A 13309-nucleotide genomic window follows, 5' to 3' on the forward strand; every position below is an offset into this window, starting at 1 on the left:
CTGTCAGCATCCTCGCGTCCTGCCTAAGGGTGCCCCTGCTAGGGAGACTGGGAAACATTTAACATTAACAATTGCATTTAACTCTAAGCAGCTCGTTTGAATTTAGCTCACGCTGAGAATGATAAAAACTGTAATTGCCCGATGATTATGCAATAGTGTCAGGAGCTACGGTTAATGAAGATTTTAACGCTCATCCCAAACGAGCCACCAAACCCGTCAGCCCAGTGGCAATTTTGGTGGCAATATCAGAGCGTTATCGCCACGTGGCATTGCTTTTACAAGTCTTGCCGGGCGAAGGGATGAGCGCCCTGCCATAACGCGGTGATTGTGTGGCCACGTAGCTGCGCCTCACGCTGCCATATTCCCTGCGGGAATGTGCAGATTTGAGAAATGTCAAATAATCACCTTTCACGAGGGCTGCAAGGAGCCAATGGTTAATTAATTTACGCTTTAAAATGCATCGCTTGTTAGGCATACTTACAGAGGTACTACAACAAAGAGGAAAAGAACGGACTCTGCTAAGCACATTGCTGATCGCTGCCCAGCCCACTCCGAGTAAACCCCAGCGCCATGGAAACTTCTGAGAAATACAGGTAGTGGGGGGGAAGTAAATGAGAATTGTTCAGTTTTTCCGCTGTGTCAAAAAACCCATGGTGTGGAAACACGGATCAATTTTGACACACTGTCTCATGGGAAAAAATGTCGAATAAGAGGTGTTCCCAAACTTGTATTTTGGCAAAAATATTGGAAACATTGGGTTTATAGCATTTTCCTGCTCTGCCAAGAGCAGTTAGTGCTCGATACGGTAGGTTTGTGTGTATGCGCTGCGAGGGAGTGCAGACCACGCAGCTGATCCTCCACGGGATGGGAACGATCCAGCGCTGCCAACACTCCAGGCACGCTCACCCCTTCCAGCCCCTGCAGGAGGCACGTTACTCTGGGAGGCATGTGCAGGACTACCAGCCTTAACAACGTGAGCAAAGAACACAATAACTGAAATAATCTCATATGACATTTATAAAAAAAAAAAAAAAAAAAAAAGAAAATCACAAAGGGTGGTAGTTTTTCTGAACGCTGCCAAAGGAAGACAACGGTACTGGTTTTTATAGTAAAAAGTTTTGCAAGCCAACACGTTACCTAGAGATCTGTTCTTTCAAAGAAGTTATTCTGAGCAGGGGAAGCAGCTTCCCGTCAGAGGCCAGATGTTAGAGCAGCTGTGCATGTTTGAGGGTGTGCTGTTGTCACTGCAAATAGGCTTCAAAGTAGATTTTTACTTTTACCAAGTATGTTTTCTCCCTACAGATTGCTCTCTGCGATTCATAAATCATAGTTTAACTAATAAAAGATTGTGACTGACAAAGGAGTTCATTTTTACAACAAAGTAGTTCTCTTGTGTACATGCAAAAGCAAAATTAGAGAAGGGCAAACTTTGTGTTTCCCAACAGAAAGCTGTCTCAAGGTGCTGAGGGTCGAATCTCACTTCTGCAGAACTTGCCACTGAGAAGATTTAGCCGTCATCCCAAGGAAGAAGGAAACACCAAAAGAAATCTTGAGGTTATAGGCATGAACAGAAAATAACTGGAAATTTAACATGGATAAATGTGCCTGGGCAAAAAAGTAATCCCAGTATTCTCTCTCTATGTAACACAACCATACCTGGGAACGTTAAGCATTTATTCTATCAGTGGCTTTAGATCAGTATGCAACCACCAAGAGAGATTGCTTTCGAGGATTATGGTTACGTAAAGACTAATTCCCGTTCCCCTGTGTGTCACTAGGGTAAAAACCCGTAGCATAAAATGGCTTTGTTTTATTTTGCTGTTCTGTCTGTTAGGATATTCAGTCAGAGAGGATGGAGTTACATTCTGAAGCCTATCAGAAAGGGGCACCGAACACAGAAAAGGTCCGAAATGAAAATGTGATCCACCGTATTGTAAGAATCCAGTTTCCTTCAGGATGTAACTGCATTTCCGGCTCCGTTGGCTCCTATTGTCATCGTCAAACCCCTCTGCTGGCTTCATATTAGAGCCACTTCTAACAAACATAGGTCAGCCGCTTCCTGAGACTTTGATTCACTGGCATTTATTTTGGCAAGCTTCCTTTTCTGCAAACATTTTCAGTACAAAAAGTACCTTTATAAACCGAGGAGTAATTCGGAAAAGAAGCTCTCTCTTTCTTTACTAGAATTAGCATCTCTGATATTTCCTCATTTAAATGCACTTCAACAAACAAAACTAGAGAGATGAATACTGTAAAAGAAAATGTTTAAGAACGGGCTAATAATACACCATTACAGTGAAAAGTCAATTCCCGCTAGTAATTTCCCTGCAGATTGTGTTGATTTTGGTTTTGTTTTTATAGAGCAGATTGAAAATACTGCGTATGTGGCTAAAGGAAGTCTGGTTCTAATTCAGAGGGGAAACCCAGGAGTTATATGAAAATACCAGTGGCAAAGCAAAAAAACTAATTCTAATTTAATGAAATGCAAAGCAAATCTCAAACCACAAAATTCATAAATTAGCAGTTATGAGTATTACATCTGTTTTTAATTAACATTCATAACAAAAAGCAGGAAAAGGCCTTTAATCATGGAAAAGGGGAGAGAACGTACAAGGTTGTTGTAACACCAATCCCCATCGGGAGTGTCCAACACCCGAACCCTTTTCCTGAGCGTCACACCAGCACCGTCAGCCTGTTCCAGCTGTCCCACCAGCGCGGGACCAGCCCAGCGGTGGCGGAGTGAAAGGAAAACCCAAATCCCCTGCTGCCGTCCTACCGCCATGGCTTCTCACCGCCCTTTGGCCTTGCACCCAATCATCCACGCGGACTCAAACCATCCCGTCTGTGCACTGCGTATCTTTGACAGGCTTCGGGGGAAAGGAGGAGGATTAAAAAGCTCGCTCTGCGGAATTGCCTAGAGATTTGAGACGCGGTAACCGGCCTCAGCTATCCTTTCAAGAGAAATGGTATTTAACGCAGCTCCGCGTTTCCTGCTGAGCTATTAGCAATATAAGAAGACAGAAGGACTAAAGCCTCGGTTAAAAAGTGCCATTTGATTAAACATATTGCTTTTATTTTTTTCTTAGAGACATTTGTACTTATCAGCTTTCAGAGGACAGTAGCCTTAAAACAATCGTATAGAATAATTCATATGACATATCATTAACCAAATTAATTCTAATTAAAAGTGACTTTTTGATAATGATTTGTAACATTCTTCTGAGCTCAAGCTCCCTTTTTATCTACTTATAGTAATCATTCTAAAATCTGAAGCAATACCACACATTCCCCTATTCTAAAAGGATTTTATATTCAAGCGAATAGCGGTTTCCACTGCCAGCAGAATTGCTGCACCTGACAGAGCTTGGAGAAGCAATCTATAGCATTTGCCTTAGTCACACACGCAACTGCTTTGATGATGAGAGAAGTGTTATCCAATATTTTATTGGCCTCCTTGTCTCTAAATTCAATTTGTGTGTAAGATTACGTACTCAGTACTAGTTTTCTTCTCTCCCTGCATTTTTTTTTTTTTTTGGTGTTCAGCCCATGGCAGTTAGATTATTTCTTTCTCCCAGTGCTACTCACCAGGCTGTATGGCGTAATTAGCGCTTTACAAAATATTTTTCAAGAGGGGAAGAACTGTGCTTTGATGGGAGGGGTGAAATTTTGTACAAGCCATAGAGTACGGAATGGTTTCAGCAACTGAAGTTAAACATGCAAACGTTACGCAGTATATTTGTGATGAATTTATCTATAAACGATTTACATAAATTGTTATATTAAAAATTAATGACTAGAGCAAATCATTAAGTGCAGTTAAAGAGGAACTAATTGTGAGGAGTTTTTCAATTTGAAAGCTGTAGTTTTTGCATAGGGCAATAAAGCTTGTCGACTTATTTTTATATAAATTACACTCATCAAAAATGAGTCATTCTTACGCGCCAATAACATTGTACAAAGGAAGAGAGGCAGCCGAGAATAACTTACTAAACGCCAAAATGAGACAGAACTAGAGAGCTGCCTACAGCTTAAAGGAGCATCAGCAGGATGCCGATCCCCAGGGCAAAGCCTGGGCAGCAACTGCCCCGCAGCCCCCCCGGTTTCCTCTGGGAAAACGCCTGTGCACAGCCGGGAAGAGACCTGCCGGCACCTTAACGCGTCCCCTGGCCCGGACGAGAGCTGGAAGAGGCTGCTGCGGATCTCGGTGGGGTAGGGACCGCCCGGAGGTGAGGATCTGGGCGTAAATGCAGCTGTTAATCTGATCCTGCAACACAGGTGCCTCTTGGCATTAACACCGGCGCTGCTCTGACATTTCACACTATTTTTCTTTTTAAACTATTGCAAAACTAGATACGTTTTTAATGACTTAAAATATGGTTTACCTCTTGCTTAATGTAACCCATAGACTCACTAAAGACCCAGTGAATTTCAATCCAGATTATAAAAGCATTTTTGCACCTCCTTAGTATCTACACTAGCAAACACCCATAATTCAGAACTTCCTAGCTAATGTCTCGCAGCTCATCTTTTCCACTTCCTATTTGATAAAAAGGAAAAATTATATTAGCTTAAACTGCCACTAAACAATAACTGCTGGCAAGTGCCTGCCACTGTGCTTATTATGCTTAACTAATTTAATTACAGCAATGGCAAATAAAAGCAGGCATACCCTGTAAATCACAGCTAACTGCAGGAGCCGTATCAAGATCTAAACACCAGCCATTCCGATTACTGCAATTAACCCACCCATCCATCGATCTTGTCCCACGGTTATTCCAGCGACAGGATGAAGCCAACTCGTTTGCACAGCCCTGCTCCAGCCTCCCAGCAGACCGTGGGGTTCATTTGAAGCCTCTGCTAAAGCACCAAGAGCTTTGACCTTGAGCTTTTAGGAGAAAGGGAAAGTTTCAGGATGGGTCTTGATTTCCCATCATGGTATGTTCCTCAAAACCAGATGCATGGATAAATGGTAACAGAAACCAAACCACTATCTGGCACTTGGGCTTAACATGAAATTCCAGACACTGACCTTCAGATGTAAAAGGCTGAAGTAGACACAGGTGCCCAGACGATGAGTTAACACCTCAAGTGTTATCTACTTAAACCACCCCTTTGCTTTCAGTCTAAATAAACTAGCAATGACCACCTTCTTGCAATACATCTGACACTTACCTTCAGCCAACAGTTACCTCCTCCTGCCACTCCAGAAAAAAAGCATTTCTCGCTAAGGGAACCAGCACTGGTGTTGCCAAAATTAGAGCTTGCAGAAGCAGCATCCTCCGCCAGCCTGCCAGAAGGCCCTTGTTGGGGAATTTTTATTGTACCCATTGAGGCAAATTAAACACATGTTTGTGCTTAAAATATAAAAATATAATTAATGAACATGATTTATTTTCTCTGAAAGTCTGCTAAAATATGGTGAACTAGTAAATTAAGCTATAAAAGTGGTGTTATACAAAATTTTTTTGCTACTATATGAAAGCAATCAAATAGAGTGCCAAACAGTTGCCTGCCCTTAACGCTGCCAACATTTGAGCAAGTAGGTCACCTCCAAAAAGGAGAAATTTGCTTTATTTTATCACTTGCACATGAGAAAGTAAGCGTAGGTGCTCACAATGTCAATGATCTTCATTCGTGACTTAAATAGCCTTTTCTGGGATCTATATCATCTTTATTGTACATAACAGTTACACAATTGATGAAATAGTCGTGAGAAACACATCACTGTTAAAACTTGAGTTGCGTTTTTACGATATAAAAGCAGAAGATGGATCCTATCTCACCTCTGACCAAGTGCTGGTTTTTACCTTTTTATTCTCTCTTGACTGAATTGGGTTGTCTTCATTTCTCTTCTAATGTGCCCCACCGTTTCACAGATTTGAGTTTACCCTCTCCTCTGTGCAATTTCCTAAGAACCAAACCTCGACAACCACCTCAACACAATGTTATGACTTACACTAGCCCTGTCCACAGGTGCAGGAACTGGCACCGGTCATTCGGAGCCCGGATATTCAGAGGAAGGGATCTGAAACTAAGGGCCTTGGAGAGCCACGAGTAGGAGTTGGCATTAAACGCACACGGACAGAGCGACGGACAAAGAAAAGGGGACCGGGGATTTTCAAACTGATGTGAATATCCAAATCACTCACTACTAATAGAAGCCTTTGACTTCCAGGTTTTCAAGCAAAATCTGTCACGTATAGCTAAAAATGAAGAGAAAAGCCAAGGAAGCTAGGAGTTAATCAACAGAGTCCCTACTGTACCTCTGGAATGCCTAATTTTGCTTCATACAAGGAAAACACAGGCTCAATTCAGAGTCCATTCTTTTTTTTAGTAACAACAATCTCACACTTTAATTTAAAATAAACACTTTCTCCTTCCCTCAGGATAATGGAATGTACATAAGAAACCAATTTAAAAGTTAATGTCACTTCTACACATTTAGTACCTACTTACTGCTGGTACCTCCTTGAAATACAGGGGAAAAACCGGCAAGTTTGGGTCCTAGAGTGCAGGAAGCGTTGCACGCTTTTCTACAACGGTGACTGGATGGCATTGCTGTGACAAATGATGTGACGCTAATAATCAGAAATTATAATTAGAAAATGTTTGCTCAATATGAGGAGTCCCCAGGACAATGATTTCAACCATCTATAATATGCAGTTTTATATCTTTCAGTTGTCAAAAAAATTTCTGCTAGTCACCACCACGTTCAAGGATCATCAACGTTGTTGGCAGTGACAGGAAGAAAGACAATATGCTGACAATATCAGCTTCTTTTCAAAATTACTCAGATGTCATTAAACAAGTTAGCAGCTATTAATGAATGCAGAAGATGCAAATGTATTTAACACTCTTACTGAGGAGGTTTTCTTATTAGAATAACAACGAATAATAATAAATACAAATGCTAATAATTTTTATTAGAATAAAAATAAATTTCTACAGTGCAAGCTATGCATGTACGTTATGAACGTTCTTAAAAATTTCAACTTGAAAAACTACTCATTTAATTTTACTCACCTAAACTGTTCAAGGAAAGACATTAATTTGATTAATACTTCCTAACATTAATTGGAATGGGCATCGTATTTAACTAACAGAGCCATTACTTTTTTTTCTAAAGGACAGAAAACAAGCTAACTAGCACCAACTGCTGAAAAGGCTTGGTGCTAGAACAATAAATTACAGCCTGATTTTCTGCGACAAGCACTTCTGAACTGTTTCTAATTTCACTTTAGCAAAGCACACCGTTACGTTTGATGCCATCCAGTAGTAATAACTTCTGTCTTGGACCTTGTTCTATTTTGCCTGTCAGCAAAGTCAGGGAGAACTCTGTCATACGTTTTAATAGAAGCAGGTTAGACACATCAAAATGTCCTTTTCTGTCCTCTGATCACCTTTCTCGAGTCAGATGTTTCTGAAGGGTAAAAGCAGATCCCCCTCTTCACCCCCGAATATCCTGTACCTCTATGGCTCCTCTTTCCCACACGCTTCTCACCCCTTGACTGACACACGTGAATAGCTGTGCCTCAGAAATCAGGAATGCCTCTTGGAAAAGCAGGCAGGATTTCACAGCCTGTTCAAATTTTGTACGATCAACGCAAATTGTCATTTTACATTTGTGTCTTATGTTTCACTTTCTTTCACACACATAACACTCCTTTATCTAAGTAACTTTAATATTCACTATTCTGTCTCTACTTCAGTATCTTTGTGCAGTTCTGCACCTTCAGCACTTCTAAAGTTCATGGATTTGACACAATTTTGTTTCCTATTTTTGAGTATGCCAGGGCTTCAGTTTAAGTTTCGTAGCCGGAAGCAATAACTGGCAAAACGTCTGGAAAAAGAGATGTTAACAAAAATATTACCCCTACCTTCAAAACCCTGCTCGATTATGGTCTCAGACCACCCTAACAGCAACACTACCACAATTTCTTGAAGCTGTGCATCTACAATTTCCTTTTCAGTGACTCAAGCAGACATCTGGTCGTATGTCACTATTTGGTACAGCAGAGAAATCTGGGGTACCTTAAAACTTCAATACAGAAGATGGAGGAAAAGAAATTTATCAAAGGAAATTTTGCAATTCATTTTCCAAACATCATATGTCCAACACACAATGCCGCTTTATTACTCACTTTGTAATTTCTTTATTCACGTGCAAGTACATCTTTAAACAGAGGCATTGCATGTGCTAGGCAACTTTTTTGGCTTCCTTTGCAAAGTCTGAACTGAGCCCTCACAGTTGATAAAGGAGCAGTAAATAAACACGCCTTTTCAACAAGCATTCTGGGCTAATTGCTCTCTCCAGTTACCAACGCGTATCTTTAATGTCCTCTCATCATAATTCCTCCCTACACCTTCCCATTCATTCAGGATTGCTACTTCTTGTAACTACTCACCGTTCTCCTAACAGTGCTAGGAGAGAAGGTGCATCGACTTTGATCTGCCCACCGATGCACCCCGCAGCCTGGGCGCAGCTCTTTCCATCAGGCAAGGTGTCGCACGCCAGGAACACGCTTGGGGCAAAGCGGTATTGAGGCTCCTTCAGGTTTTTGCAGTTGGGAGACTGGCAAGCACGAGCTCAGCCTTAGTTCCAGGGCAGGGTGTAAGGTGAAATTCCTGAGCAGCCCCACTCAGTATCGCCCCAAACACAACCCGCCTGCGGAGGAAGCTGGGGAGAATCAGTGTAGGGCAGATTTATACACTCTAATGTTCCCTTTCCAAGTTACCTTCAGTAAATTCCCGGCTGTTTACTTGGGCTGCCGTATGTGTTTCTAGAAGAGACCAATACGGATACTCTGGGCACAAAAAATTGCCCATGATAAGCACTCTATAAAAAGATAAGAAAAAACAAATACTCTGGAGTAGTGCACAAAGTAAACTAATTTCATCTACAGCGGCTTCCATCCAGTAATCAATGCTTAACCATTTCCCACTCTTCTGCCATTTCTGGCCTTTCTTTGGGAAGGGCTGCCACAAAACAAAAAAGCAATGGACAACTTTAATAAGCTCTGATATTCTCCATTTCATTCCTGGTGCTCTAAACACATCATGAGGTCAGAGTAAAACTGTTAGCAGGTCATATTTCTGTGCCCTTTCATGCATGAGCTAGAATCAGCAATGTCAAAGCTATTCCACTCACGCTTAACGTGAACAAAGATCCAGGAGGCCTGCGGAGGTAACAAAATAAAGGCAGAGGAAACAAGCTGACTTGGAAAGTCCTGGCAACTCAGGCTGTCTCTAGCACAAAAGATTGCATCACAAAGCATGTTACAGAAAACAAATACCTTTTCTCCTAAGCTATTTTTCTGTCCGACGCTAATGATATTCTATATGTTTCCTTGAATTTTCTCTTTTTTAACAAAAACACCACCCTACGGATAGTCAGTTTTACTCACAAATTGTGTCACAGTGCACAGACCTGAAATTGCTTTGCTGGCCTGAAAGAGAAACTGTTCTTTCCTTTTTAAAGCATAAACACGCCGCTGCCAAAGTAGTCGTCAGAAGAATTTCAGGTAAAAAAAACTAGTGTTGAGCATAAAGGAATTCTCTAAATATTAACGTATCTAAAATGAGAGCTACAAATCTTCACATGACAAACGAGCGCACAAATTCAATAGAAATAACACCTGAACAACTCTTCTAAGCTCAAAATCAAGCTCGTGCTAGTAACTGCTGGAATACTGGGCCGATGCACGTCGGTCCCTCACACACAAATGGCAACCATCACGCTCAGATTCATACTCAAACACTGATTTCGTAAGAAGAATTACCCACCCTGTGCTCACTTAACTTGATTGAGGAAAGAAATAAAATGGAAATTACTGCCAGTGTCTGAGGAGCTCAGGCAGTTTTAGGAGAAATACATTTCGTAACCTCCGGTGAAAAATCAAGCCGGTGAGTAAATGTTTTCCCACTGCAAGTGAATGTTATTTAAAATAAATCTCAGCCTTACCTTAACTTTAAGCACAGAAGAAAACATTTTGGCATCTTCAGACACTCCTCCAATGTACATTTTTTTGGTGAAGACGGGCACGTGGTCATTTTCGTCCTTCACTTCGATAAATACCTTGGCTGTATTACCTAAAAGGAGGGATGGAAAGTATACGTAGAACATTTGGCAATAAATCTGTAACGCCTACTGGAGTTCAAACATTTACAGCCCAAACAGATCATGTAAAATAGGCGCGTGGATAACACTATAAAAATAAATACATTAGAAATAATAGCACATTTGGTATGAAAAGTATGAACTTGAAGGAAGTAAAGAGATTTCATGTAAATTTTTTTCTGTACTCTACCTTTACTGTTTCCTCATTTGCCATTTTTTCTCAACGACTCTTCAGCTGAAATTTGTATTTTTATAGAAAATGATTCCCATTCTCTGCACACCTGCACTTTCCTATTAGGGCTACCTGAATTTGCCTGTAAGCAAAAAGCTGCCACAACTTTCTTTAGAAAACGAGCTATTTGGGGAAAATATAAGAAAAGACCTGTAACTCATTTTTCAAATAAATAGAACAGCAGAAGTAAGAATACTGTATTTTAGTAACACAGATTTTTGGTCACATTAAATTCTCGCAAGTGTTGTAAGGAGCTAAGGAACAGGTGACGCATACCAGTAGCTACGTTGCAAACAGCAGCTTGCTTCGTGTGCTCTCACTGTTAGTAACTCCCGTGCAAATACTTAACGGGTGGTTCTGCCGGGGGGTCTGGACACTCCCCAACGTTCATCCAGTAGCGCTGGATGAACACCACGATACTTTACCTTGCAGGTCAACGCAGCGGTTTCTATACCTGCTATACCACAAAGCACCTATGTCTGACGGGTTTGACCATGCGTGTGCTAAGCAGCCTCAACACCTAACGAACTTGCTGTGTTAATTGAGTGCACGTCTACATCTGTCTGCAGCACAAACCTGGCCTGGCCCCCGGGAACTCGAGAAACTTTATTTCCTCCCTAGAGGTTCAACACAGCTTCAAACAAAATACAGCTGTTAATCTGTGCTTTATTAAACAGTTACTGATCCACCCCACCGAACAATAAACATCTCTCCTTCTGCAAGGAAAAAACACCTAGCAAAAATTATGGACCTAGCGCAAAAAAAGATTCAACTGTGCAGTAATCTACACCAACATGTGTTTGTCTCTTTCAGAACTGTATAATCCAGAACAATTGCTGGAAATGATGATATCCAGTTCATTAAAACCACATTTTCAAGTGATAAATTGCCTCATTTCAGAGTTGGTTTTCCCAACTTGTTTCAGTGCCAGGATAATTTAAATGTTGCAGAGGTGCCACGCTGATCTGAGTTAGCTTCTAAACGCGGTCTCATTTAGAAAGAGGAAAGAGCTTAGTAGCTCTGTCTTTAGGGGACACAAGAATTAAAACCCAGGCTACTTCTTACACTGCCAAAGTCACCAAAGATATTCTATCTGATGGTCCAACTGATGGGAAAACAAATGAGGACTTCGTAAACGTGACTGAAATCCGAGAAAAACGTTTCAAATGCCATCCAATGCATTAGCAATGAGAGAAGAAAAAAAAAAAAGAGAAAGAAAAAAAGGAAATGACATTTCCTCAGAGGAATAATCAATAATTCACCTTCCACGCTGATCTGTGCAGATACATTAAACCACGCGTAGGTGCTGTTACTTCATGGGAAAATGACTTCACAACAAGCTCTCTTTTTACGGACGTGAAAAACCCCCCCCCATAATCCAACCTCTGAATGTGTGTAAAGCGGGCGTAACGGTCTATTTGTAATCATCTCTAGTTTGCTTATGCTCATTTGAAAAGAACGACATTATTTATTACAGTGAAGAAAAACTGCAGTCAAAGCGGTATTGCGAGGTCCCGCCAACAGTCGAATCTCTCCCTTGTTAAAGCGGATCTCACTGTTTCTGGCTCCAGTAGTAACTTACAGTTAGAAACTGCAGCCCGGCTGAGAAAAACGAGATTCCCAGGCAGGCTTTTCCACCGCAGCTCCACCCTTTAGGGAAGAAGGCACCTGAAGCGGGATTACAGGCAATGTGTGTAAGGGACCTTGCCCTGCTGAGCTAACGAACAGCTGTATCGATGGCTGGCACCAGCTCACTGCTGCAGGGAAGATCTTAATTGTATCACGTTCGGCGCTGGTAGGACTAGGCATTTGCTAACCTGCATTAGCGCTCTCTAATGCAAATTCAACATCTTTTGCACAGCGCTCGCTATCTTCATCTTGTCGAGCCAGTTTTGGTGAGGCGGCTTAGCCTCGTGCGAAGTTTGCTTTGCAATTTCCTCAAAAACATTTGTTTAATTTGCTGGGAGTTCTCCGAGCTGCCAAAATTCCCATTTGTTTAGCGATGGTTGAATGCTTTGAAAATGAGAAGTGAAAGTTATTGCTTCAAGAACAAAGCAAATGAAATATCCTGCATATGTACAAACTAACATTAGCATAATTAACGTTCAATTAAACATTTACCTTCAGTTTATTTTACTGCCTGATTTTTATACACAGCTTATATTTCATTCGTTCTGGCAGACGGAGGGGAACGCAGCATCTGTGAAGCCCTCGCTACGGCGTGCTTTTTATCCCATTCCAGCCTAGAGCCGGCCGTAGTGAACGACCCCAGCCAGTTACGTGGTTTGCCTTATTCTCACATCAGAAAAGCCTAGAAACAGCGCACATTAAAATCCCTCATCAGAAATCGTGCCATGCGCGTGAAGGTCGTGCCAGCCCCTTCGCCGTGGGGATTTCCCCCGCCGCTCTGCACGAGGGGTTCTGGGGTCCAGAGACACGGGGGACGCTGCCCCCACAGCCGCCACCCTCGCACCGCCAATGCCCGCCCGACCGAAAAGGCCGCTCAGCCTGAGCACGCTCTTACCGAGTCTGGTTACAGCATTAGATTCTTTTTTTCCTTCGTATTCCAAATATTTAGTGCTTGTTCTAAAGATTGCTGGTGGGTGGCTCTAGTCTCTTTTCTGGCACCTGAAGGGAGGCAACAGCATCCACTCTACAACGTGCGCTCTTAGTTACCGATACTCTGGCAGGCAGGACAGTGAACACTGAAGGACACCAATAATTACACTCACCTTCCCAGAGGGGAAATTTGTAAAATGTAAAACCTTGCTGCTTTGGTATTCTAGATCTGGAATCCAGCTCCCGTTACATTCTTTTTCATGGATTCCAGGAGTTGAAACCAGAATTTACTCCTCTGCGGTACTTCTTGTGAGACCTCATGCAATTAAGTATAATTCATATCACTATGACTGATCTACTTAAATAGCTGGCGCGGTGAAAGGAGAAAGCGTCTTTCCCT

At 41.8% G+C, this 13309-nt stretch overlaps 1 protein-coding gene across 6 annotated transcripts in view; it reads right to left on the bottom strand.

The window, feature by feature from the left end:
* The window catches only part of PCDH15 (protocadherin related 15), a 1027345-nt gene that overhangs the window by 53944 nt on the left and 960092 nt on the right, over positions 1-13309 (bottom strand). For all 6 annotated transcript variants that reach the window (XM_054831779.1, XM_054831776.1, XM_054831775.1 and 3 more), the window contains one exon: positions 9963-10090. In XM_054831779.1, coding sequence (XP_054687754.1) covers positions 9963-10090 — 128 coding nt within the window. The remainder of the gene's footprint in view (positions 1-9962; positions 10091-13309) is intronic.

The sequence above is a fragment of the Grus americana genome, chromosome 7, assembly GCF_028858705.1.
Source record: "Grus americana isolate bGruAme1 chromosome 7, bGruAme1.mat, whole genome shotgun sequence".
In the NCBI taxonomy this organism is placed as follows: domain Eukaryota; kingdom Metazoa; phylum Chordata; class Aves; order Gruiformes; family Gruidae; genus Grus; species Grus americana.